The 25,713-nt window shown below is 34.8% G+C and overlaps 1 protein-coding gene across 2 annotated transcripts in view; it reads left to right on the forward strand.

The window, feature by feature from the left end:
- The first annotated feature begins 10,262 nt into the window (after positions 1-10,262).
- LOC128999915 (protein PALS2-like) overlaps positions 10,263-25,713 on the forward strand; it is a 36,014-nt gene continuing 20,563 nt past the window's right edge. For both annotated transcript variants that reach the window (XM_054426693.1, XM_054426694.1), the window contains exons 1-2: positions 10,263-10,380; positions 23,229-23,338. In XM_054426693.1, the coding sequence (XP_054282668.1) occupies positions 10,284-10,380; positions 23,229-23,338 (207 nt within the window). In that variant the 5' untranslated portion in view covers positions 10,263-10,283. The remainder of the gene's footprint in view (positions 10,381-23,228; positions 23,339-25,713) is intronic.

Raw genomic sequence — 25,713 nt, forward strand, 5'->3', positions numbered from 1 at the left:
TCCATGTTCTTATAGGTGTTATCAGTATTATATTTCACTCTTAGAACAAAACAATAATTCAACGATAACAAAATATTAATAAACACAGATAAATATGAACATACCATAACCATGAGAAGAGCATAATTTATCTGATTTAAGTCTATTGTCTATTGCAAATTATTTGAGCTTAATTGGTGGTTGGATGAAAGACCTTATACTTATTTTTATAAATTGTTAGGCTGTATCTAGACCAAACCCTCACCACTAGATAAAATTTATGTTGGTAGTTTTTTCTTCTATATCTATTTCATTAAAATTGAAAGAATTTTAATTTGACCAATTGAACCGATGTTGTGAACTCTTTTGTAGACATTAAATAATGTTTTGTTCTGACTAATCAGTATTGTTATTTAGTTTAAAGTTCAATCTTAGCAAGCGATTCAAGTGCAAGAACATTATTTCGTATTACTACCTTTTTAACGCTTATTTATAACTAGATCTTAAGTTGTATTGAATATTCTGTATATTTTTCTTGTATTATATCTGTTGTAATTATATTTTTCTGAGCTTTATTAATACTGTCGACCGAAAAACCTTCGTTTACAAAGGTTTTTTTGTTTGATTACTAATTGATATTTGTTATTACACGCTTTGATTTTCATGATGGCTGTCATATGTTTCAGAACCAAAGATATTGTTGTTTATCATTCTATGTATGCCGGAAGGTTCAATTTTCAGTTTTAAATTGTTGTACTTGGTCAATCTTAATCTTACCTTCTTTATTCTTCTTCAACCTCACTAAACTTGCATTGAGTTCATTTCATTGGGCACATAATTTTGTTCAACTTCAACAATCTAGACCCAAATATTTTTTTAAATCCATTTGTTTGGTTACATTGACATAGTTATAGCAAATTTCTGTATAGGGAAGAAGCTATTACTGTAGGTGGCACAGAAAGACCTAGACCCAGGACCGATATACTTTTTTATTTTGATGTTCCCAGAGGCTAAAAACTCCATTTGTTTAAATTTTATATATATATGAGTTCAAAAATACTGAATATAAAATTCACAATTTGAGAATGTTTTCTTAAATACTAAACAAACAAAATAATTTCTCCGTTACTTCCATTAGGTAGTTGTAATTGGTTAGGCCTACATAAGAAATTAATAATCAGAACATACTCATTTTGTGTTTAAAAGGTTTTCACAGTGCCGGATTTACCACTCAGAGGCCAATTAGGCCGCGGCCTAGGGCCGCAAGCAAAAGGGGACCGCAGAGGATTGAAAAAAAATTTTTAGATAAGAATCATTTTTTTAAATCATCAGTTTGCCGCGATCGCAGGTGACGATAATGATGTCTCCGTGATTGTGGACCGAGAGAGAGGTTCACGAATTCGCCGCGGCCGCGGGTGAAAGTGAACACGTCCCCGTGATTGCGGCCCGCGGGATATGTTCAATATTTCACCACGGTTGCGGGTGTCGATGATACATGCATCTTCGGCCCACGGAAGATTTTCTCAATTTCGCAGCGGTCGCGAAGGTCGGTGATGTCCGTGATTGTGGCCTGTGGGAAAAGTTCACCATTTCGCCACGGTCGCGAGTGTTGAAGAAGATGTTCCCGTCATTGCGGCCCGCAGGAGATGTTCTTGATTTCTCCGCGGCCGTGGGTGTCGATGATGATGTCCTCGTGATTGCGGCCCACGGAAGATGTTCTCGATTTCGCAGCGGTTGCGAAGGTCGATGATGTCCGTGATTGCGGCCCACGGGAAATTTTCCCAATTTTACTGGGGCTGGGGGTGTCAATGATGGTGTCCTCATTATCGCAGTCCACGGGAGATTATTTAACACGACTTTGCCACGGCCGCGGTTGATGGTGATGACGTCCCCGTGATTGCGGCATGCGCGAGGTGTTCACGATTTCACTGCTGTCGCGGGTGACGGTGATGATGTCCTCAAGGTTACAGCTCACGGGATGTGATGACGATTTCGCCGTGGTCGCGAGTATCAAGGATGATGCACCTTTGTAGCAGCCTGCGGGAAAAGTTCATGATTTTGCCGCGGTAATGATTACCTATGATGGCTTTGATATGATTTAGGAGGGATGCCCACGATTTCATCCACGATCACGGTTATCGATGATGTCCTGTTGATGCATTGGAAATATTCAAGATTATTTCTGCGATCGCAAGGAATTTTCACCACAGGGGGAGGGCCGCCCAAGTAATTTGGCCTAGGGCCGCAAGTACCCTAAATCCGGCACTGGGTGTTCAAACTGGGATAAGTTGAAATAAACGATCAAAAACTATGAAATTGGTTACTAGAGAAGATTACAAGAGGTAAGAAATATCTTATTCTCCCGTCAATATGTGTACAGTATATTGTTCTTACACCAAGTATATTTAGTATCTACTACTAAAGTGTACTAAATAAATATATATATCTACATGTGTTTATATTTGGAGAAATTTATATCAAGTAGTTGGTTGTTTTAAATATAAATCAAATATATACTGTTTGAAAGTAGTATTTTGTAATTATATCTCATTATAAATTTTTTCTTATAGTTTATAAAATGTTATGATTGTAAAGACATATTGTTATAGTCAATTATCACTCTGGAATTAACAATTAATTATGATTACTTAGTCAGGATAAAACATGAGTTTTTTATGTTAAGCGAATAGTTAACACACCCATCAGATGCAAATCATGTTTACACATTGTCTTAAACAAAATGTATGTATAACATGCTTACCAACTAATGATTTTATTTGATAATAGTTTGTTTATTTTAAATAATAAATAATTGATTATATACATTACTTAGGTAGAACAACTCATTAGTGAATTAGAAAGCTTAATGGACTGGGTCATGTTTGCAAACTAAAGTAGACTACAGGAAAATGGACCAATGACATTTCTACCCGTTTGTCATAGCTAAGGTATTTTTTGTCACAATTTAGCAACATCTCTAATTAATTGTTCTATGTAAAAAAGGTCCAATTGAAACAATAACACAATGATAAGAATGTTTAGTTTGATTGGTTCGAATCAGCTGGTTCCAATAATTAATTTTTACGCTAATATCATGACTATGACAGTTTAAATGACACTTTTTCCGTCCTTATATTTCCCTGTTCAATGAGTTCTATACTAAGCAGTAGTGTACATATTCAATGTTGATATTATCTACTTATTTGTACTTATATCTACTTATTTGTATTATTAGGTTGATTTGTTCTATTTTGTATTGTTTAATTTTGTTCATTTCTTTATCTTTTACAAATATAATTTTCTTTTAACATCTTTTATGTTTATTTATTCACTATTGTTTACCTTTATAATTTTAACTTAGTTTGCTCCCATTACTATCAATGAGATTTCTGGTGTTGACATTTATAGTCTATTGATTTGTAACGGCAACCCCCGATTTGTTACTCCTTGCAGCACCTGTTATGGATCCTACCCCATACAAGGTTTCAGAGGTATCATCACACTCGGGTCGCTTTTATAAATGGTGAAAATGGATCGACCCAGGGATGCAAGAGGTTTTAGGTTTGCTTGGGGAGTAAGAAAAAGAAACATTTAAGGGGCACAATAATCTCTTGGGCCCATGGCGCATCACAAGCAAACCGCAAGGCATTCACACTCTGAAATCTAGATCATGGAGTTATGAGTGTTAACTGATGATAAATTTTGGAGAGGTATGTTCAGAGTCAAATGTTGCTTGGTTTTTAAAATAGTTGCATCGGGAGTGTATACCACAATATGTATTTAGGAGAAGATCTACCACAACACTTAAATAGTTGGGTGATAGCATTTTTTTTAATAGTTGAAACACTTCAAAGTTTAATTGTGACAAAGATACAGATGCTATAGTGGATTCCCCTATACAGGTCTTCGATCTATCGCTTGGATGTTTTCACGTTGGTTGGTTTCAGGTTAGTAGCTATTTGGGGGGAGTGAGGTTGGTAGTTATTCGGGGGAGGGAAGTGATGGTTTTTCGGAAGAGAGAAATTGTTAGTTATTTGGGGGGAGGGAGAGGTTGGTAGTTATTTGGGAGGAGAGAGGTTAATAGTTATTTGGGGGAGAGAGGTTAATAGTTTTTCATCCAAACCATAGAATAATGGTTAGTCACTCTTGGAAAAACAATTATTTTAAAAGGTATTTACATATTTATTAAATATACAAGTTTTTCGCACAGTTTCTCATTTATCAAGAATTCTATAATGTACATAATACGCCATTAAGATGTTAAATATTTTCTATCCTATACACACGAAAGATATGTTGATTTTTTGAATAGACTCAACACCCAGTGCATTTATTCTGGACCATTATCTGATGTTTAAGTCAATTATTATATATCAAAAGGTGTTTGCCTAGATGTTAAGCATTACATTTTCTCTAGCTTGGAGATAGAATCTATTAATTTCCCAGAATATGATATTGTAATATTTGTGATAATATATTGATGTTGTGTAGTATCAAGTAGCCTATAAAATAGTCAATTCCTAAAATATGTTGTGTCTTAAACATGTTCAAGTGCTGACTAAGTGTTGTATTGTTGATCTTTAAAATCTTTCTCTATGGTGTTGTACTGTTCTAACCGTCTGTGAACCTAGATAATCTCTATTTTCATTATTAATAACGGTGGTTTCTTTATTACCAACTATGTACCACTTGTAAAAGTTGTATTTGCTTCTGAACTAATGGTTATAAATATTTCTGCACCTCTTAAACGAACTGCTTAACATAACAACACCTTTACAGGTTTCCTTTTTCCATCCATACAGGGTTTGTTTTATTCCAACCAAAATGTAAAAATTTAAAAACTGGACAGTGATTTTTTCCCTACAGTTACCTGACAAAAGTGGGCTTTCTTGTACTGACACATAAAGTAGCTAATTGCTGCATTTACTTTTGCCGCACTCCAGTATTCCAACCAAAAAACACAAAACCGTGTGCTTTATTAGGCATGTAATATGTGTACGCTTGTTAAAATAACTTGAGAACATGTAAAAGATACTTCAACTACGATCAGCTGTCCCAGTGTTTCCCATTTTGTTCAAAGCTTGAATTTAACCTAACCTTGTTAAGTGTTTGAAGAACTAATTAATTCTATACTTTATAGTAACTGTAGAAGAAATATAATGTGTAACACGAGCGCAAAGTGCCTTTGCTGCCCTCGAGAAACCTTCCACACTCGCCTGCGGCTTGTGCGTAAACCTTTCTCTCATGTGCAGCAAAGTGCCACTTCGCACACTAGTTAATCAAATAACTATTTCCCTTTTCTATCCGGAAGATTTGAAGAAGCTACCACCTTTTTTTGTAATTTATATTTTTCAGCATGTGTTTAAAAGCTACATATCATATTTAACTACCATTAACTGTTTTGAACATGAGTAACCAACTATAGGTGTTGTATCGTATTTCTAAGCTATCACTAATACTCATTTCCTATAGGATTCCTCACTGTACCTGTGAATCCTTGTACTAACTTAACTGTTTGCTTTAAGAGCTAAACAATAGTTGTATTTGTGATCTTAAGGCATTCTTTGTGAATTTTCTGCCAAGTTTCAGCGTAAAATGATTTTTACTTTTTCCAGAATGGTTTCAGTTTTCAAACCTTCAGCCAAGATTGATAATGTTTTACAAGACAATAAAATATTTGTTTGAATTTTTCAATAAGTGGCTTATCTTAAGAGTAAAAGATTTAATAAAATACATAACACCATGGGAAGGAAGTTATGAAGGCTTTTTCCTTTGTTTATTTCAAAATAAGCAATTCTTAAAGCCCATTTAATTTATTTTTGGAATTTTTTCTCATATTTAGAGTACCTATTACTCGTAATACGTATTACTCGTAAATAATGAAATCCCAGTTTTTGTCCAGGTAAATTTTGGTTTTAGAACTTTCTTAACTCTAATCTCTGAGTATAGTCAAAATTTAAAAAATAACTCTTATTCTATCTAATAAATTTGCGTTTAAAATTAAATAATATTTTCTTATAATAATAAGAGATAATGATTTTATGAATTTCATTCTGGTTGACTCCTTTCGGTTCACATTTATTTGCAAAGATGATTTGGAATTTTAGCAATAATATGAATGTGCTTTATTGATTTGTCAGTTTGGTATAAATATAAGCATAAACATGAGTGATATTTTGTACTGTAGAAATATATTGCATTGCTTGTATTCACGTACACTTTTTTTGTTGGATAAAGTATTTTAAATACCTATTATATTTATTTCATTGATACTCCTTACTGCACAAATTATACCGTTGTTGCCGACAGTTTTTATTTGAAACTAATTCATAGTTTCTGTTTCACAACTGATTTAGAGCGCAGAAGAGAGTACAGCGTTTACATCTACTGCAGAAAACCGTACTATAAATAAATAAATAAGGTCTTTATTCATGAGCGAATTTAATTTCAGTAACAATACTGTTTTACAAATTGACTCAGGTCAGGACTAAAACTAAACAAAGATTCTTAACACTACAAAACAAAATAAAAATTTAATTATAAATTCTTCAGGCTAGTTTTAAATTTTTTGTAAGACAGTGCTTTTAGTGTACAAGGAAGTGCATTGTACTGAGCCGGCCCGAAGTAAGAAAACCCCCTTCTACCAGCATCAAGAACAACCCTTGGTATGTCAAGCAACAAGTCCTGTCTAGTTCTGCGCTCTCTCACGGCCGACCTCGCTTTAAGTTTTTCCTTTAAATATTGCGGTGCCTCAGTGATAAGTGTCCTGTGCGATACAGACAACCTGCTTATCACAGCTCTCCTGGACGGAAATTGTATTCGACATCCTACGGTGACTATCCTACCAAACAAAACAATACTGACGATCCTATGTAGGTCTCCTAACAATAGTAGGGACGCTGCTGGTTCAATAATGAGATTCAGTTAGCTATTTGGTTTGAAACTGAACCCAGCTGTTCTTGATCAGGCTTCAAATAAATAGTTCTTGTTTAAGCCTAATCTGGCTATGACAGAGCTAGGGGTGTCATCATCACTATTGACTTTTAGGTACTGAAGTTGCAAGGATATAATATTTCAAAAACTAAGTAAATTTTATGTTACTTGTATGTTTTACCAAATTAATTGTTTTTGTTGAATTTGGTATAAAATACTTAAAATAGCCCCCATTTCAAAACAGTTTTAACAGACAGACGCTGAATGGACCGAGATAGGACATGTTTATTAACTTTTTGCTTATTTTGATCCAAGAAATTAGCACGTAAATCGGGTTCCCACCTTTTTGAACACCCTGTAACCTGTATGCATGGGGTTTCATAACAATTTCAAATAGTGTTTTCATCTCTGGGGACACCAAAATTAAAAAGTAAACCAGTCCCGGGGCTAGGTCTTTCCATGCCTACGGCAATAGCTCCTTCCCTATAAGGAAATTCTCAAAAATCATACGATTGTCTGGAAAACCTGCCAATGTGGATACGCCGCCGCCGCCGGGAATCTTAACCTTTTCCTCTCGTGTTTAAGCCCAACCACAAACCAAGGACCATTAATAGTCCACTGTCTGTGGTCGAACACGATAGCCATTGATTTGATTGAGCAACACACCCGTTATTCCGTATTCTGTCAAGTTTAAACGCGTAAACGGAGAGTTGCAATTGCAGAGGTCGGCCAATCGATGGACATGGGCCCTGGGTATGCGCACTGGGTAGGTGGATGCAATAGCTCACAGCTGTCTGTAAGTAACCTATCCGTCATATTGCCTTCAACGTGCCTTGTGTCTTGTGTCTCGTCATGAAGAGAAGTGAGGGATTGCCGAACAACCTGTGCGGCTGTGGAAGCGTGCTCAAGCCGATTTCGAGAAGGCTGTCGAATTCGAACGGCACTTTCAAAAGCGGTCTTGGTGAGTACGGTGTAAATAGGATAAACGCGTTTTGGACGTTTGTTTACATTTAACGATTATGATGATAACTAAACTAGGGTTCACTATATAACGGCTAATATATAGTACATAAGTTCTATATTCATAGTTGTACATACCGGTACACATTTGATTGTTAAAGAATTGTTGAGATAGGCTATCTAACATTTATTATTAGTTGCGAAAAATAATTAAAACAGAGCATTCGGCATTATTTACTGTGCTCGTTAATAAAAGATAATCTAAAGCGTTATCAGTCCTAACTATATATTTTAAACGGCGATTCTCTCAGACGAGAAGAAATCTTTCTATATCTTGGAGAAAAATATCTCAATGTTAAACCAAATGTTGACTTAAATTAACTTTTTTCTAATTATGTACTTTCTAGGTTATGTCTTAAAACACATGTTAGTTTCAAACTACAACACTTTCGGATCGCGAATTCGTTATTACTAAATTTTAAATTTTAATGGTAGTTAGTCAATCAATTTATAAATTAAACGATTAAATTACCACAAGATTACTTAAAGGGAAATTAGCGGATTCTAGTCAAAGTTGGCAACACTGATAGCAAACACGTGTCTGATAACGAGCACGCAAGTATGACGTCACCAGTCGATACCCTGTACACTGTACAGGTGGTAAGCTACAAGACTTTTAGGGAATTTATACGGCTTGTTTCTAAATATTAAAGATGGTATACAATTAAAAGAATTTTGTGTACATTTGTGTGAATTTTGTGTTGCAATGGCTGTACATATCAGAAAGAGGACATACGTATTATTCAACCCAGATCCTATTTCTTTTATACTATTGCTTTTGTAGGCCTAGTATTTCTTACTGTTATTTAAAGACATTTAAAATTAATTATGCAAGATTTATGTATATGCAAAATTACGTCGTATCAAAATGTATTGTATTAGTTAGCAGGGCCTTATACTAAATGTATCCAAGTGTCATAAACAATAGTAAATCGTCTTTTGGTAACCTAGTGTGAGATTGAATAAAGGCCTATTGACATGATAAACATTATTTATAGTAACTGATATTTCAGTAAATAAAGTGAAATGATGGGAGACAGACGGGCGCACGGGTTTCTGTTGTCTGTGGTAGTGGCATTTTCATTTGGCGGAGAGCATGAAATGTATCCAATCCAGAAGACAAAAATTGTACGCTAGATGATCTTTTTATAAAGAAGGTAGGAGGTGAATATTTACTACAACTATATATATATAACTAAATGTGGAAGTAGTTAAGTAACTTTGTCTGGAGGATGAAATGTATTCTCCTCATTTATGGTATTATGGCAATCTAGTAAACCTTGGTAGGTGGTCTTTAAGGTGACTTGAAAGAGGACATGGTTTCACTGGGATTATTAAGGAAGAAGTAATATATTTTCTCCTCCGGAGCATGAAATTTATCCAGGAAACAAAGATAAATCATCGTAGATAACTGTGAAGGGATGTACAGGAAGACAAGATGAATAAACGATTAAGGGAGTATAATCATGGATTAAACAAGGGAGTATGTTTTATCTATGGTATGATCATGGAAATAGTAGAGGTATTTTGTAGTATATATAAGGCACTTAAAAGATTAAACTACGCATATAAATTTGATTCCCTTGATAGCTAGATGGCGGATGCAAACTAAAATACACATATTAATACTATGTGCTCTAATGGAGATGCCTTGTGTAGCTCTTTTACCGAAATAGAGAGGCCTCATCCTTGTTGTTTAGAAAAGTTAATTTAACGTACCCATACTTAAACAAACAAAATATTTACTAGGTACAACAATAAAACAGCAATTCTTCAAATCAATTTCTTTAACATAAGTTATCTAGAAAACTATCAAATTTGGTACAATATAAATCAAAAATATAAATAAGAATATTGGTTATTCACCTAAAAGCATTTACCAGGTAAAATCGTTCGAAACTAAACCTTCCCTGTCGGCTGTGCAGCAAACCTCTTTGTAATATGAAATGCACCTGTACCTGATACGTATATAGAAATACTTCAGTAAAATCCAATCAATTAAATTCAATTCGATTATTCCCCGAGTTTGCTGCAGCAGGGTAGGGCCTATTTTATTACTTGTAAGCACTTTGTAAAGTTTTCTTTTTTCGCTGCAAGGAATCGTTCTGTTTCCTATTCCGTATATTCTTCAACTGCCAATCCCCATTCCCTCTTTGTTAGAAACAATATATCAGCAGACTGACTCTCCCTAGAGCGGCAAAAAACGGCTCCATTGATACTAAGGACAACGACGGCATCTATACCTGGAAGCTGGAACTACCTGGTCTTGTCTTCAGTCAGTAGTGTTTGTGCCGTGGTAGTGGTAACAGTGGGTAGTGTTGTGTTGTGAGAGTGGTGGTGGCAGCCCTGGAATGGTGTTCGGCCGCAAGACAAAAGTTGACACCCGCGAGCTGTTGGCCAGCCAAGACCAGATGGAAACATCCTTCAATGGCAAAACAGCTGATAACGGTAAAAAAAAAACATGTGTTTGAGATATAAACGCGCCAAAAATAGACTAGAGAACTGCAGAAGTTAAATTGGACCACTGTGTATTTTTTGCGGATTGTGTAGAGCAAAATGGAAATTAAGATTAAAACTTGAATTAATGAGTCCCATTAAATTATTTTTATAAAGACATGGTTTTATGACAGTTTAAAAATTGTCATCCTATGAAATTAAGTGTTGAAAAAGTTGGATTTTACTACACATTAGTCGAATAACAAGCAGAATTAAGATGGAAAAGAAGAAAACATACTCGTACCATGGTGTAACTTAAATTTTTTACACATAAAAGTATATTCTTTTCACCTCTCTTGCGTTAAAATTTAACATAGGCAAACCACACTAACCATTTACATGATAAAGAACATTACAAACACAAAACTTAAACCCGTTATGTAGACTCTGTAGAACACCCCTTTTGAATTTATGTGAAAGATAGTAGTAACTGTTCGTTCAATTTTCTTATTGGTATAAATGTATTTATAAATACTAAACGGTGTCCCTACCGCTTGACAACTATACAAATGCCGTACTACAACTAACAGTACTATACTAGCCGCACGCCAGTCTTACGTATTTTGTCGTCATTCACGTCTCTTCAAGGCAAACCAGTTTCTAACGTCCCACACTTTCAAATTTCTACTCACCGCTTCTGCAGAATGCGAATGCAGGTGCCTTCTTTGCAAGGTTCACGGCCCTATTATCTATCTTGTAATAAATTATAAATAAGGCGTATGTTTTTATTTCCACATTTTTTTTCACAGTCCACTTAAAATTTACCCAAAATCTTCACTTTCAGGTACAAATCAACCGATTATCATCATTAATATAGCTACCGTAGTTTATAATTTCAAACTGTTTTAAAAATGTAACACCCTTCAGTTATTGATTTATAGATTACCAAAATAAACTGAGTCAGTCAACAACACTCCATTACTAGATTAGGTACTAACTAGGCCTCATAACTAGAATGATGTGTTTCAAGTAGTGTGAACGACTTTTGTGATAAAACAATCAACATCATCATCTATTACAGTGGAGAACTGTTAATCACGCCCAGGCTTAAGCTTTTGTCATAATTTCGTTTAATAATATCTTTGTAATGCTGGTTTATAACTTGAAATAATAAAGATCGGTTTGATCTGACTTAAGATTCAATAGACCAAATCAGCTTAAAATTGTCAAAAAGAGAATCTAATTAATTTATTATCGCAGTACCTATATGTAGGTATAAGGCCCGTGACTACTAAATTTAGTAGCCATTGATAAGGCTCTGCCCGCTGGACTTTCAAAGTTTCAATTTAGACTTTTAGAGATTTGGAAAGTGAGTATTGTTTGTTGGATTTGTACACGTCATTCCAAAAAAAGTCCACAATGATTACTGTTTACTCTGAAATCCAAAGTTTTTAATTTTATTCTGCTAGATCGATTGAAATCATCTACACAGTGCACTTTAGTATCGGTATTTAATCGACATTATTTAAGTTAGATGGAACAAATATTGATTTACTTTATTTTTTTATATTTTCTTCTTTGTAACGACAGTAAAACATTACAAACTAACGGAATTCTTGGTCCACAATCACATTGTTGTGTTTTAGAGCCACATTAATATATATTTATTCAATTGTAACTGTATATTCAAAATAATGAAGACAACATGATAATGACTTAAGTGTAGAAACCTCTTTGTAAAAATGAGTTGAAAAAGGCGTTCTTTCCTCAAAGATTTCCTTAAAAGAAAATTAAAAGTACACAGAAACAAAGATGACTCACGATTTCGTTAATGGGATAACAAAGTAAAACATCGTTAATGACATACATGGTTTCCATTCAAAAGGTGTACAATCCAAGGTTAATTTGTAATCCACAACAAATAAGCTAAACACAATTTTTAGAATTTCTATGTGAATCTTTTGGCCTCTCAGTTTGTTAGGTTTTAAGATACCAAGGCAATTAAGTGGCGATTAACCATTTCACTATGTTTGTTCGTCGCATGTTTTACATGGCACGCTTATTTGTATTTCGCTCCACACGCCAATGTCATTGTCAATCACAGACGTGGTTGTACGCGTGTTGAATACGTCCGTGACGTCATCGATATCGACTTCAACTTCAACGCCAGCAACAGCTGATTGTATGATCACGTGGCGAGTACAATGTACATCTACATTGCTAAATTTACCAATCCAACCCCTCCCCTCCCCCAGTCACTAGGAGAATCGATGTTGACTTTGGATACTGCAAGACTGGATATTTATACTATACTAGCTGTGTACCCGTTCTACGCACGGGGATCTTATAGTATCAGTTGAAACCTTCTTATATAAAGAACAGTAGTTGGTTTGCATATTTTCAGATATGCTGGCCAAACTATTTATTATATACATAACTTCATTTTATGTCGTTTGTTGTTGTTCCGGATCGGTATGACAATCAATAAAGGGTTAAATTACCTGTGTCCGCCGGTCGATCCTAATGTATCCTATTACAGGAGATGCATTTCGGCGAAATTAAATCGCCATCATCAGTCCTAATATAAGGTCTTGAGCTTCCCCATTAGGTGCATCTTGGAGTTTTTGAAACACATACACGAACTGTACACTTATACACATAACGAATAAAACATAAATACACGGTAGGCCTACTTTTATTTTTACTATGGACAAGTAGACGCGCGTCGGTCGTGTGCCGAGTCTTGACTGAAAACGCTCATTTAAAAAATGTAAGTTTCCCAGCAATATACAACACTGATTCAAGGTCTATTTCCCGGTTATCAAAACTCAAGAACAATTTTATGCACAAAGAATCTCTATTTTCATTTACTGTTACCCTACAAATTATTGCACTTGCGATTAATTAAATTCGTTATGTATGGAAAAACGTTTTTAATCTTAATTGGTTTGGATTTGCTTTCAAAACGTGATCGGAAATGGTTGCGGTATTTGTAAACAACATTCAATGTAAACATATCAGTGACAGCTAGAAGAAATAATCTTGATTTGAACAGCTGTTCGTTATTTCATAGAAGAATATGTGCTAAACATTGGGAGAAAACTTTACAAAAATCGCACAAAATTGGGGTTTTAAACGTCCGTAATTTTATTTACAAAGTGGTGACGCCATATTTTAATGGCTAAAGACAATCTCGCCAATCCAGTGAATGCATTAAAATGATTTGGAACTTGATAGGTACTCTCGTTTTTCAGGAGTAGGCCGCGTAAAATGGCTCTTGGGTCGTAACAGACTGGAAGACAGACAGAAATTTAGATGAGACTTGTTTCGGGTTATCTAATGTATAACACGTAAAAATAACCTAAAAGTTTATGATTCTGAGCAATGTACAGACAAAACTCTAATTTTATTTATATAGATGAAGCTTTGAACTCCCTATAGGGAATAAGCTATTACCGTAGGTCTCGTGTTAAGACCTGGATCCGGGACCGATTTACTTCGTTTCGGTGGCTTTAGTGGCCAAAAACATCATCCGTTCAAATTAAAATATTTATATCTTCCACTACTAGAACAGAAACATTATGGATCATAAACATAAACAAATTATGTTACCGGTACATAACATTATAGTAACAATTAGTAAACATTATTTAACATTGCTGAAATGGAACTGTAAAAAACCATGTAAATGTTATTAGTATAGGATTCGGGCCGGTTACGTAATTTGTTTATGTTTATGATCAATACCACTTTCTGTTTTAATACGCATGATGTATATAACTGTACCCATCATTTCTGAACCGTTGATAGCGTATATTCCAATCAGGCTCCTAAGTTTCTTTTAATACTGTTGTAATAGACTAGGCAAAACAAAAAGCTTAATACAATGTTTTATGTGAAACCGTCATTTTCTGGTTTACTCACTCTAGAGCCCTTAAGGGTATACTGTACTGTATTCCAATCAGGCTCCTAATACTGTATGTAGTATGTTATAAAAGACACTTTTTGTCTGTGTAAAAATATAGGCATACGGGCACATCAAAATGAAGGTTAGAGTATGTAGATTTGCCGAAAAGTATTGATATGGATGAATTTCCTAAGGGCTCTGCCCCACAGGCTGATTTCCAAAGGGCTACGCCTGGCATGCTTCTAAAGTTTAGATGATTTAATTTAGTTTTGTTAATGAAACAGCTGATCAGTACAATGAACTGGTTTTTGTTTATTTACTCGAAAAAGATGTTTGTGGCGCTTTATGTAGATTGAGGAGGGTTATGTTTGGTTTTAACCCTAGATCTGGCGTTGGTCCATTTTTGGACCTCAATTTTTCAACTGTGAACTGGCATGGTCCCTAAAAGGACCAATGCAACATATGCGCGAAAATGACGAATTGTAGCCATAAAACAGGTTTAAAATGCTACAAAACGTATACCATTAAAAAGATGAGATTCTGAGGATTCATTTTCATACATAAAACATATTATGTAGCGAGAAACGGTAGTTTGAAAAACTAGAGAGTTCAAAATAGATTTTGGTGGTGGAAAGTTTTGGTCACCTGACTACAAAAACAGCTGTTTTTGGTGATTGTCAATTAAATTGTATACAATATTAGTACATATTCTGAAACTACAATAAATTCCCTACAATTCCCTGTGAATCTATAAGGTTGATTGTAAAAATTTTATTTGTTTTCAAAAATGTCATAAATATTATGTTTTTGTAAAAAAATCTTCAACATTTTACATTCCGACGTAAATTTTTCCGACATTTTAGAATTCAACTAAATATAACTATATATTTTCAGAAAGATCTTTTTATTACCTACTGTACAGTATCATTACATTTTTTGTTGATGCATTCTATTATTTCCTACGTGACAAAAAGAAATTTGGTAGTTTTTCAATAAAAGAAAATATCTATGAAGAATTTATTTTTTTATAATTTTATTTTTATGAGTATTTAAAAAACATTGATATTCCTACGTAGGGAATCATATTTCACACAAACTTTACATTTAGATAAAATGTGTAAAAAAATTATTTTGTGGTTTTCTTGTGGGTTGCTTTTGAAATTTCTAATTTGCATAATCCAATAATTTGCAAACCTTTTGCTACTACGCCTAAACGCATTGCTAGGAAAAGAATATTTTTATATTATTATATTCTAAATTCATCACTGAAATAGAATATATATATATGTGTGTACTTATATTCACAAATAAATGTTCTGTGGCAAAATATATGATACCACTACAAAAGCGCCAAAATATACCCGCCACTGGTGAATAAAATGACCGCCAGATCTAGGGTTAAAGAAAGGTTGTATACGTTTTGTAAAGTATTGCTCAAAGTTTCATTGTGTAATTTATATAAGCTTCATGTGCTTGACTAAAATTGAAGAATTATGGTAAAAAAAACATGTCATTCATGAAACATCAATATGAAGCAATCGATGCTATTGCTACACTAAGGTATATTGTCATATTCTTTTGGATCCATTAACATTAAAAGTAGGGGTTTGAAAGTAAGTCGGTTTACACTTTTATTAAATCAGTTTATATTCTCATACTAAATCATAGAGTTGTTGTTTTTTAAAACACACATCAGCACCACTTAAATAGCTCTCTGGGTCACATTTTCTTCCCGTTGCAACGCACGGGTATAGCAGCTTGTATACTATATATAGACATACTATGTCTATACTCCTTTTATCTATGGTCATAGGCAAAACACAGTGCGAGAGTAAATTTAGTGTAGTTAGCCTACGAGCAAGCGCAAGAGAAATAATCAAGTTCTGGCGTGGATCGAATCTTGCAGTTTACAGGTTTGTGCAACCAGTGAGTGCCTTTACTGTTTACATTTTCTAATTTATAAAACTTATATTTTTGAAATTTTATACAGTCATAGATTATAAAAGTCTCTAGAGCAGGGTTTCAATTGAACTTCAATTGAACTTGTCAAAAGGTAAATGAAGTTTAAATATCTCATTGTTATTTTTATGTAGCAAATTTGAATGAATTGTAACTTTATAATGTTAATTATAATATTGTAATTGCAAACAGGTATATTTTGTGTGCTGAATTAATGAAATAATTGATCAATACAATCGGTTAAAGGTGTATATACTGTTATTTTAGTAATAGTATATAGTATAATGTATGTGGTAGTGAAGTTCGATATAGATTCCACGGGATATTTTATTAATATAATAAATCGCATAAAATCAATTAAAACAAAGCTAATCGTTATTTTTAATAGTTTTGTAGATTTGTGTACGTGTTATTTAATAATCACATAATTTATACACATAATTTATCACATAACACATTTATCACATAATTTGGTCCTGCGACAGCTTGTTTTATCAACTGTGAATATATTGCAATTTGGATTGCGTTAAAAGCTCCTGTAATTACTGGAACGGTTGGAGCTAAAAACTCCAATTGCCGGAACCGTTGCAGCTTTGATGGGTACTGTGAACGAAGATAGTACATGTGTCGGGAGAAAAAAATGTTAACGTTAAATTTATTCTAGCCTAATTGTAAAAAACTAGGCTTTTTGTGTTGTGGATATAACTTAGCTGATCTATAGTACGTACGGTAAAATGTATAAGGGGGTATTTAAAACTTAGGGCCGGTTTCCGAGCTCGTGATTTATTTAAGTTCTCGACTAAACCGGCTTTACGAAACAATTACTATCCGAGTCAGGGCGTTAGCAAAGTCCAGAACTTAATTGACTCTGGAGTTTATTTGGCTGGTTAAGCCCGGTTAAGTCTGGAGTTTATAATTAGACTTTCCGAGTGTATGATCTATAGATCCAGGACTTATCTTAGATTCTCGTCTCCTTCCAAGTCAAGGGTTAAGGGATTTGCAGCTCATGCAATACCAGAAAAAATGTTTCAAGTTTCAAAAAATCCATAACCAATCGACCTTATAAGTACTAGCAGAGTACCCGTCCTTCGTACGGGCCGGCGTAGCGAGCCAAAGGCGAGTTTACGGTATACTAGCACATCTACCATAGCCATAATGTTCTACCACCGCAACTAAACAATAGAAAAGTAAAGTTCTCACAGCTTTTTGTTGCTGCTTGGTTCAAATTAGCTGTTGTCATAATTGCAAAAAACAAAATAATAGCGCTACACCCTGTTGGTAAACCTATAACTTTTTAATGCTATTGAATGTTATCGAACCAACTTTGTGTATCTAGAGCCACTGGGGCAGAGCCCGAAACAAATTAGCTGTTGTCATAATTGCAAAAAACAAAATAATAGCGCTACACCCTGTTGGTAAACCTATAACTTTTTAATGCTATTGAATGTTATCGAACCAACTTTGTGTATCTAGAGCCACTGGGGCAGAGCCCGAAATTATTTTTTTAGATAAGAATATGTCTATATGTTAGTCGGGAACGTGAACTTTCGCTGTACCAAATTTTGGCCCAATCCAACCAGTAGTTAAATGATAGTTGGTAGTTAATGCGTGATTGAACTTCAAACAAACAAGCACACAAACGTTCACATTTTACAAAACTAAAGATCTAGAGTTTTGAAAACTTTTTTTTCCTACAGTTACCTAACAATGTTCATGTTCTCTCACTGATTTGAGAAAGCAAAGTGGCCAATTCGCTCATCAGTGAGACAAAGTTATCATTGTCCATTGTCTCACTCTGATTACTTTGTCTCACTCCAAATTTGCAACGGGAAGGCACGTTTCTTTACCAATTTATTTGTTTTATGGTAACTGTAGGAAAAATATAATGTGCAACTCGAGTGCAAAGTGCAATCGCCTCACTCGAGAAACCATTCCTCACTCGCCTACGGCTCGTGAGTAAGGATTTCTCTTGAGTGAGGCAATTACTCACTAGTTGCACAAATAACTATTGTTGAGTTAAACATTCATATTATCTTATTTATAACAAGAATGCGTTTCCTTTAATTTTATTCGTTCGATCATTTACTAGAGGCTAAATAATTACAGAATCCTATTAATAGGCAAGCATGTTTCTTGAAAACCTTTCTTTCTCAGCTCGTGTGCATCGCAGGGAAAATCCACGCATACAGATAGAATATACTTTCCTCTTGATGTGCAGAATCCCTTCATAAATTAAAATAAGTTCAAAAATGAGCACAAAAAATGAATTTAAACTTAAAAAAATACATGGGCCTTATAGGTTATTATGCTGGTGACGAAATAACAACGAAATATAAATAGAAAGTTAAAACAAAATTGAAGAAATTCCAATCTCATGTTTTATTTACAGCGTGGGGTCAAAATAGAGAAGTCTGTACTACATGAAATATTTTTGGCCGAGTTTTCGAACACTGGACTACATAAAGAATAGAGAGTAGGCCTAAGTGTAAATACATTGAGTGGTGTAAGAAGACTTTTAAAAATTTCATTAGTAGGCTACCATTTTTATTTCGTCAGTTCGTTCAGACGAAACAAACTTGGAACAATTGCGCTGCAACAGTCTGGAAATACGTAGAAGCGTAAGTGCAGAATGATTTATTGATAGGGTTGGCGTTGTGCTGTTTGTAAGAGGGACCGAAATATACTAGGTTCGATGCCAACATACGCTTCTCAGATATCAAAGATATTACTCATATACCGCCATTTTAGTGCTTATTGTGAGTTGGGTAAATAAATTGTCAATTTTTTTTGTTTATACTGTGACGAGGCTATAAGTATGTATACAAATAGTAATTCACCAAAAAATATATTCCTGGATTCCTGGAATTTTTGAACAACTCTAAAAAATACAAATAAACACGGCAATCTCTATTTTTGTAGAACTGTTAAAAAACCTGCGAGGGATCCCGTACCACATATTATTTATTGCGGTTTTAAACTTTATTTGACGTAAAAATGGGTCAAAATAATCAAGGTATTCCTGAAGGCATAGTTCGAAAATAAATTTCTCCATGAGCGGATGTATCCTAAGATAGTTACTTTCGTAATGTCTCCTCATTACAATACAATCATTGGACAGACACTTAATTCGAAACATGCACTTAAATGCTAATACTGTATTTGCCACTTTAGGTAATTGCGTGTCATGTAATGAGTTTTGCCAGAGAAGCTACGTAGTTACTTCGAGGGGAATTTAGATTTCATATCGTGTTCTACAAAGGTAACTCATAGGCACTCAATTCACCTCATTTTGGGCTTAAAAATTGTGATTTCTCAACTACTTGGGCCTATTATTCTATGTAATTGAACTTAGTGTTGTTTGATATCAAATTTTAAATGAAAATGGTACTGTCCATTGCATTTTTTTATTAAGTTTACCAATTTTAAGTCATTAGTTTACTAACAATATAATGTCAATGAATATTTTTTCTCGAATAGCTCACGCCACTTTTAAGTCGTATTCCGAATTTCACTAGTATATCTTAAATTGTGTTCAATAAATGAATTTAAAACTCACACAAGAAATTTTGGATATCTCGATAACAACTCGATATAAAAATGGATAACATTTTAAGTGCAATCGGTATTTTGCAATGGTTTCGTATATTTTCATTTTCTTTGAACCTCTCGTGCTATAAGAACTTTCTGTTATTTTCTTTGAGTATTTGTAGGCCTACTTTTACCGTATCAACATGAAAGGATCCCATTTTCAGAGAGTGTAGTTTGCAACTGGTTTGTCTGCTCATATTAGTTACACGCATCACACACACTACACGCACACAAAAGTAATTAACGTTGTATGTTTCTGTGAAGCTATATTGCTTTTGCCTCACAAAACACGCGTTTGAAGTTTACAACCTGTTTACTAGCTGTAGCTGATTTTATTCCTTTTCGCTCATGTAACAAGGGTGAAATAACTGGAAATACACAGCAGAAGGTCGACTTAGACATCTGATGGATTTAAAAGGCTAATAATGTGATCCAAAAGTATCATTTAAGTCAGAGTTTGTATTATTTCCGTCTCCAAAAAGTGTTGTTTTCATTTTGGTTCCAATGCACACCCAGTGTAGCGTTATCAGTCAAGTTTGGAATTGTAAACTCCATAATCATCACTGGAGTGTTTGTACAGGTGACTCTCAACTCCATAGTTACATCACGGAGGGTTTATTGTTCTGTAATAATTCCTATATCTGACAAGTGGAGACACTAGTATGAGAAGGCATCATTTAAATGGAAGACTTGATATTTTTGAGGACGTTTATTACTGAATAGGATCAGCTGCGTCCATTGTTGAACCATCAAAAAGGTTTCGACTTTTCTCAGGATCGAACCGACGACCGTCAACCGAACCACCAGCTCAGCTACTAAGCAATATTAATCCACCCACATAGAACCCTTCTGAAGTACCATCACAGGATTTACCTTGGTAAAACTAATTCTAAATACATATAGTTTGGGCTCGTATTGTAATTATTTTTTTATACTAATTCCAATAAAATGAAAAGCGCGCGAGTTTCACAAAGGGAGAGCGAAAATAACCACATCAATTACTAAATGTTACTTTGCTATGACCATTAGTCAGTAAAATACAAAGAAAAGAACGAACACTATGGAGATAATGTTGCTGGGGACAATCCATAACTTCTAACAACTTCGTGACAGAAATTGACTGATAGTTCGGTGTTGAGTTTTAGTGTTACGGAAGGAGCTCCATTAAATTCCACTTGATGTACAGCAACGTCAGCAACCCTTTAAAACACAGAGGAAACTCTAAACATTTTACCTTGTATTGAATTCAAAATACAAATTTTAAGCTAATAGATACAACTGAGGTAGCACCGAATGAGAGAATTGCGAGACGTTCCCTATCTAGGAGGCAAGGTATGTTGTACCATTGACTACTGTATACTGATATCGTAGCCTATCAATAGTCAAAGGTAAATTGACTATTTTTTTACTTAGTATATTTGAACTAGGGGGTTGTGAGCTGATGAGCTGATTCCCCTAGTTGGTAACAACCTAAAATCATTTTACTCTATTTTCTAGCAGAGTTGCCGGGTCAATGATGCCTCCAAGTCGTATTTCTAGCTTAGTGAAAAAATCCAATGATCGTGAACCGCTTTTACAGCATTAAATGAGCAAATAACTTTCACAAAATAAATGGAAAAATAAAATCAAATGCCAGCAGCTTGATATGTGCTTTATTGAACGGAATAGGCGAGTGGCGTCTGCAAAACCGTTTACATATCTTCTAGCTATGTAACAATCGGTGTAGCAATAATTATAATTCTAACTATCTAAGTCCATGCACCCTTTGGGTAACCGCAGCCAGGCTCTGTGGTGTGTGGGTGTGCGGGTACGTTGTCAACAGTTGAATTAAAGCAGTAAGCGAGTAAGCTACCATCCCTGCTACCAGCGTACGTTTCGGCTTTCCTGTGTGTACTGCACGTCTCTAGGATCGAGGATAAGCGAGGAGAATGTCCGTGCTTGTTATATTATGTATTTTGTAAACGAACTCCACGACCCGCTAAGCGCTCTGCGGTGACACACAGACAATTGCCTCCCTGTCTTCACCTAGTGGAACGGTCGTCTCGGGTGTCGGTAATTTATTCTGTCACGTTTCTGTGTATCTCTTTCTCTCTCCCTATTTCCTCCTTCATTATGTCCGTGCTTGTTTCTATACAACAGGTAAATCTTGATAATGAAATTGCGGACAAAACTTCCGATTTTGTTTGTAAGCGTAAAAAGTAAAAAAAAAAAAAATGCGGTTGTGTATAAGTGGATATACACTGTAAAATGTGCATAAAAACAGAACGCATTTAGTCTACATTAGGGAAACAATACAGATCAAGACATAGTCATTTAAGACTGGATTTATAGTTAGTTTAGTCAATGATGCCAGATAAGAGATACTTAGGCCTAACTGTTAGTTAGTTTTCCTGTCTAATGAAAATGGCGTGACAGCTAGCATAATTCATACCTAATTGTTCTTAAAAAATACATATGAAAAACATTTGCTGATAAGGAATCAGGAGTATGCCCCCTCTGAATCAAACAGTCGGATCGAGAAAGTAAAGGATATGAGTAAAAGTGGTTTGGTAGACAAGAAAGTCGTTCTGTCCGTAGACTATAAGTAAATCGCTAGAATTTGCAGATGCGTGGCTAGGATGTAGAAGAGAGGATGAAATCTATTTCTTATATGTCCGTCTCTCGATGTAGTTACTTATGAAAGGTTTACATATGAAAATCTTCATTGTTGACAATACGCAAAGACTTTCAAAAGATACAATGCCTTACTATCGAATTCTTTCAAGTTCCCGTTGTTGATCAGGCATTCCACCTCAATCCCTCCTTGTGTAATCTTTTTTGGGGTTTATGTCCTGATGTTCTAATCGTAGTTCCTACTCGATCAAAATTTAAGTTTTAATGTACTTGCTTATACTGTATTTTTTCCAAAGAGATCATCAAAAAGGTAATTTTCCCCCCTTAAAATTGAGACCCTTATTGTTCGATGACTTGAAACATAGCCTCCAGGATGCTATGCATGAAACTTGAAAATAAGACGTCATCGTGACTAATCCATGTGTGTAAAATTCTGACACCCCGTTCGTACTACAGAATGTAGGGCCTACTACGGTACTCTACTATGTACTATGTGTATTCTTTACTATAGAATGAGTTAAGAGGTAGTTTAGAGTGTCTTTAGTACTGGCCGAATTTTACATAATCTTTTCCAACCCTTAAATTTATTTTTCCTTTGCGTACACATTGAGATTCAATCCTCCATATTCAAATCTCTTCCCGCTTACCACTCACAAAAACCCTACATTTGCAAGCTTGGCCAACCCTTATCAATTATAAATGTTCCGTGTTAATAACGCAGCTATTGTGTAGTCAAGGACGTGAGATCTTTGTTGTCTGTTGATGTTGATTGTTGTGTTTTTGTTGGTTTCAGAGGCGTTCCTACATGTGAGGGACAACATGGATGGTCTGGACGCCAACGAAACGGACCTGCTGTTCCTGCGCCAGCTGCTGGACAACACCGTGCTGAGAAACCTAGTGCAGGTACTGGCTTTCCCACAATAGTTATTTGTGTAACTAGTGGTGAAAGTGGCACTTTGCTGCACACGAGAGCAATGTTTACGCACGAGCCGCAGGCGAGTGCGGAATGATCTCGAGTGCAGCAAAGGCCTTTTTCACTCGTGTTACACATTATATTTTTCCTACAGTCACTATAAAACATAAATAATTAGTCTTTCAAACACTATACAACACGTTTTTAGGTTCAGCTAGCAACACAATTACACAAATGGTGCCCTGGAGAAAGTAGTACCCGTGGTCCGTATCACTCCGCTATTTTTCCTCGGCAAGAAATGTGCTCCGTCTTTTGAGAATATAGTTCCGTATGTTTTTGTAATTTGAAGTGGTTTCCGCGCCTAAAAAACTGCTTTAAAGGTATTTTCTTGTTTATTAAGACCGTAGGAATGTTTTAAAAACGTTTAAAAGAAAAGTCCAGAAAGTTCAGAAATACCAAAACTATAAACACGAAATGACAGGTTAAATCGTAGTTATAATAGTCAATCAGCTGTTCATAGTATTATTATCTTTAAGTGTTGCCAACCTATTTCCAAGCGTACACGGATTACGTGCATAATAAAACCACGCTGTTTTGTGTTGTTTGGTTGGAATCCTGATGTGCGGCAAAGTATAAACCGTGCGGCAAAGTATAAACCGTACGGCAAAGTATAAATATGCAGCAATTAGCAGCTTTCTGTACTATAAACAGTACAGGGAAGCCAACTTTGTCGGGTGACTGTAGGAAAAAGCTATTTATTATATTCTACAGCGAGCTGGTCTAGTGGTTAGAGCCCGGTCCTGGGTTCAAATCCCGCCAAATCACCAATGGATTTTAAGTGATCTTGCCGCAACCCCTTGGTCTAGCCTGAAGTAATGTGAAAAACAATACCGGGCTCGTGCCTAGCGTCTTAGTACAAAAAAATATGGACCCAACAAATCGTTCTCCTGTTAGAATAACAGGAAACAACTTGAACAAGGGCCAGTGTTGAGTAACATAAAACCTTATCAATCGAATATGTAGACTGTAGAGAACATTGAAAAGTGTTTTACTAGTATAAAAGCTTTCGTTTTACATTTTATGATAAAACGGACCAGATGGGGGTACTTGCGCAAATGCCAATTAACAAACACAATGAAATTTAAAAAAAAAATGCCTCTTACACAATACAATATAGCTTGATATAAGCCCAAATATCGTATGGTTTTTGAAAAAAAAAACAACAATTATTTTCTAGATTGAAAAACGGAAATGAAATATAATCTTTTCACGCGTTGTTTTTATCAAAACAATACGATGAACGCCCCTTCATTTTATCATCGAGCTTTGTAGTTTACATTACTTAGTTGTGGCTGTGCTTTCGAGTATTTGAAGGCGCTCCAGAATTGACCTTCAAGACCTGAATTAAATTGAAAAAAAAACAATTAATTGTTGTAGATTATTTTTATATTTTGATGTTACATAATAAACATAGTTTTATCCAACGATCACATAAGACCAATGGGTGATCGTTGGTCTTATGTGATCGTTGGTTTTATCCTAGACGTTGAGTACTAAAAATACACTTTTCACTTCGTTGTTTTCATGACCGTTTCATTGTCGAATGCTTCGAAATTAATATTAATTAACTACTGTAATTAATTATCGAATAATCTTTTTCTCTTATATTAGCGTAACTTGTATAGTATTTCCTTCGATATAATAGCTATAACACCAGAGGAAAAACAATCTATCTACCTATATATTAATAGGCAAGCATCTATATCTATCTATCTATATATTAATAGGCAAGCACGTTTCTTTAAAACCTTTTTTCTCAGCTTGTGTGCCTCGTGGGGTAAATCTACGCATACCGTTAGAAAGCTATTTTCCTGTAGGTGTGCAGAATCCCTTTATAAATTTAAATAGGCTCAAAGATAAGCACAAAAAATGAGTTTAAAAATTTTCAAAAATTAACATGGATCTTATGCGTTGCCATGCTGGTGACGAAATAACAACGAAATATAAACAGAAAATCAAAACAAATGGAAGAAACTCCAATCACATGTTTTATTTACAGTGTGGGGTGAAAATAGAGAAGTGAGTAAGTTTACATTACATATTTTTGGTCGAGTTTCGACCACTGGACGACCTCTCGTCTATATATTAATAGGCAAGCATGTTTCTTTAAAACCTTTTTTCTCAGCTCGTGTGCATCGCAGGGAAAATCTACGCATACTGATGGAAAGATATTTTCCTGTAGATGTGCAGAATGCTTTTAAAAATTAAAATAGGCTAACAAATAAGAACAAAAAATGAATTTGAAAACTACAAAAAATTAACATGGACCATATGGGTTGCCATGATGGTGACGAAATAACAACAA

The sequence above is a fragment of the Macrosteles quadrilineatus genome, unplaced genomic scaffold (assembly GCF_028750875.1).
Source record: "Macrosteles quadrilineatus isolate MER2022 unplaced genomic scaffold, UCM_ALF_1.0 Scaffold_8__2_contigs__length_117827958, whole genome shotgun sequence".
In the NCBI taxonomy this organism is placed as follows: domain Eukaryota; kingdom Metazoa; phylum Arthropoda; class Insecta; order Hemiptera; family Cicadellidae; genus Macrosteles; species Macrosteles quadrilineatus.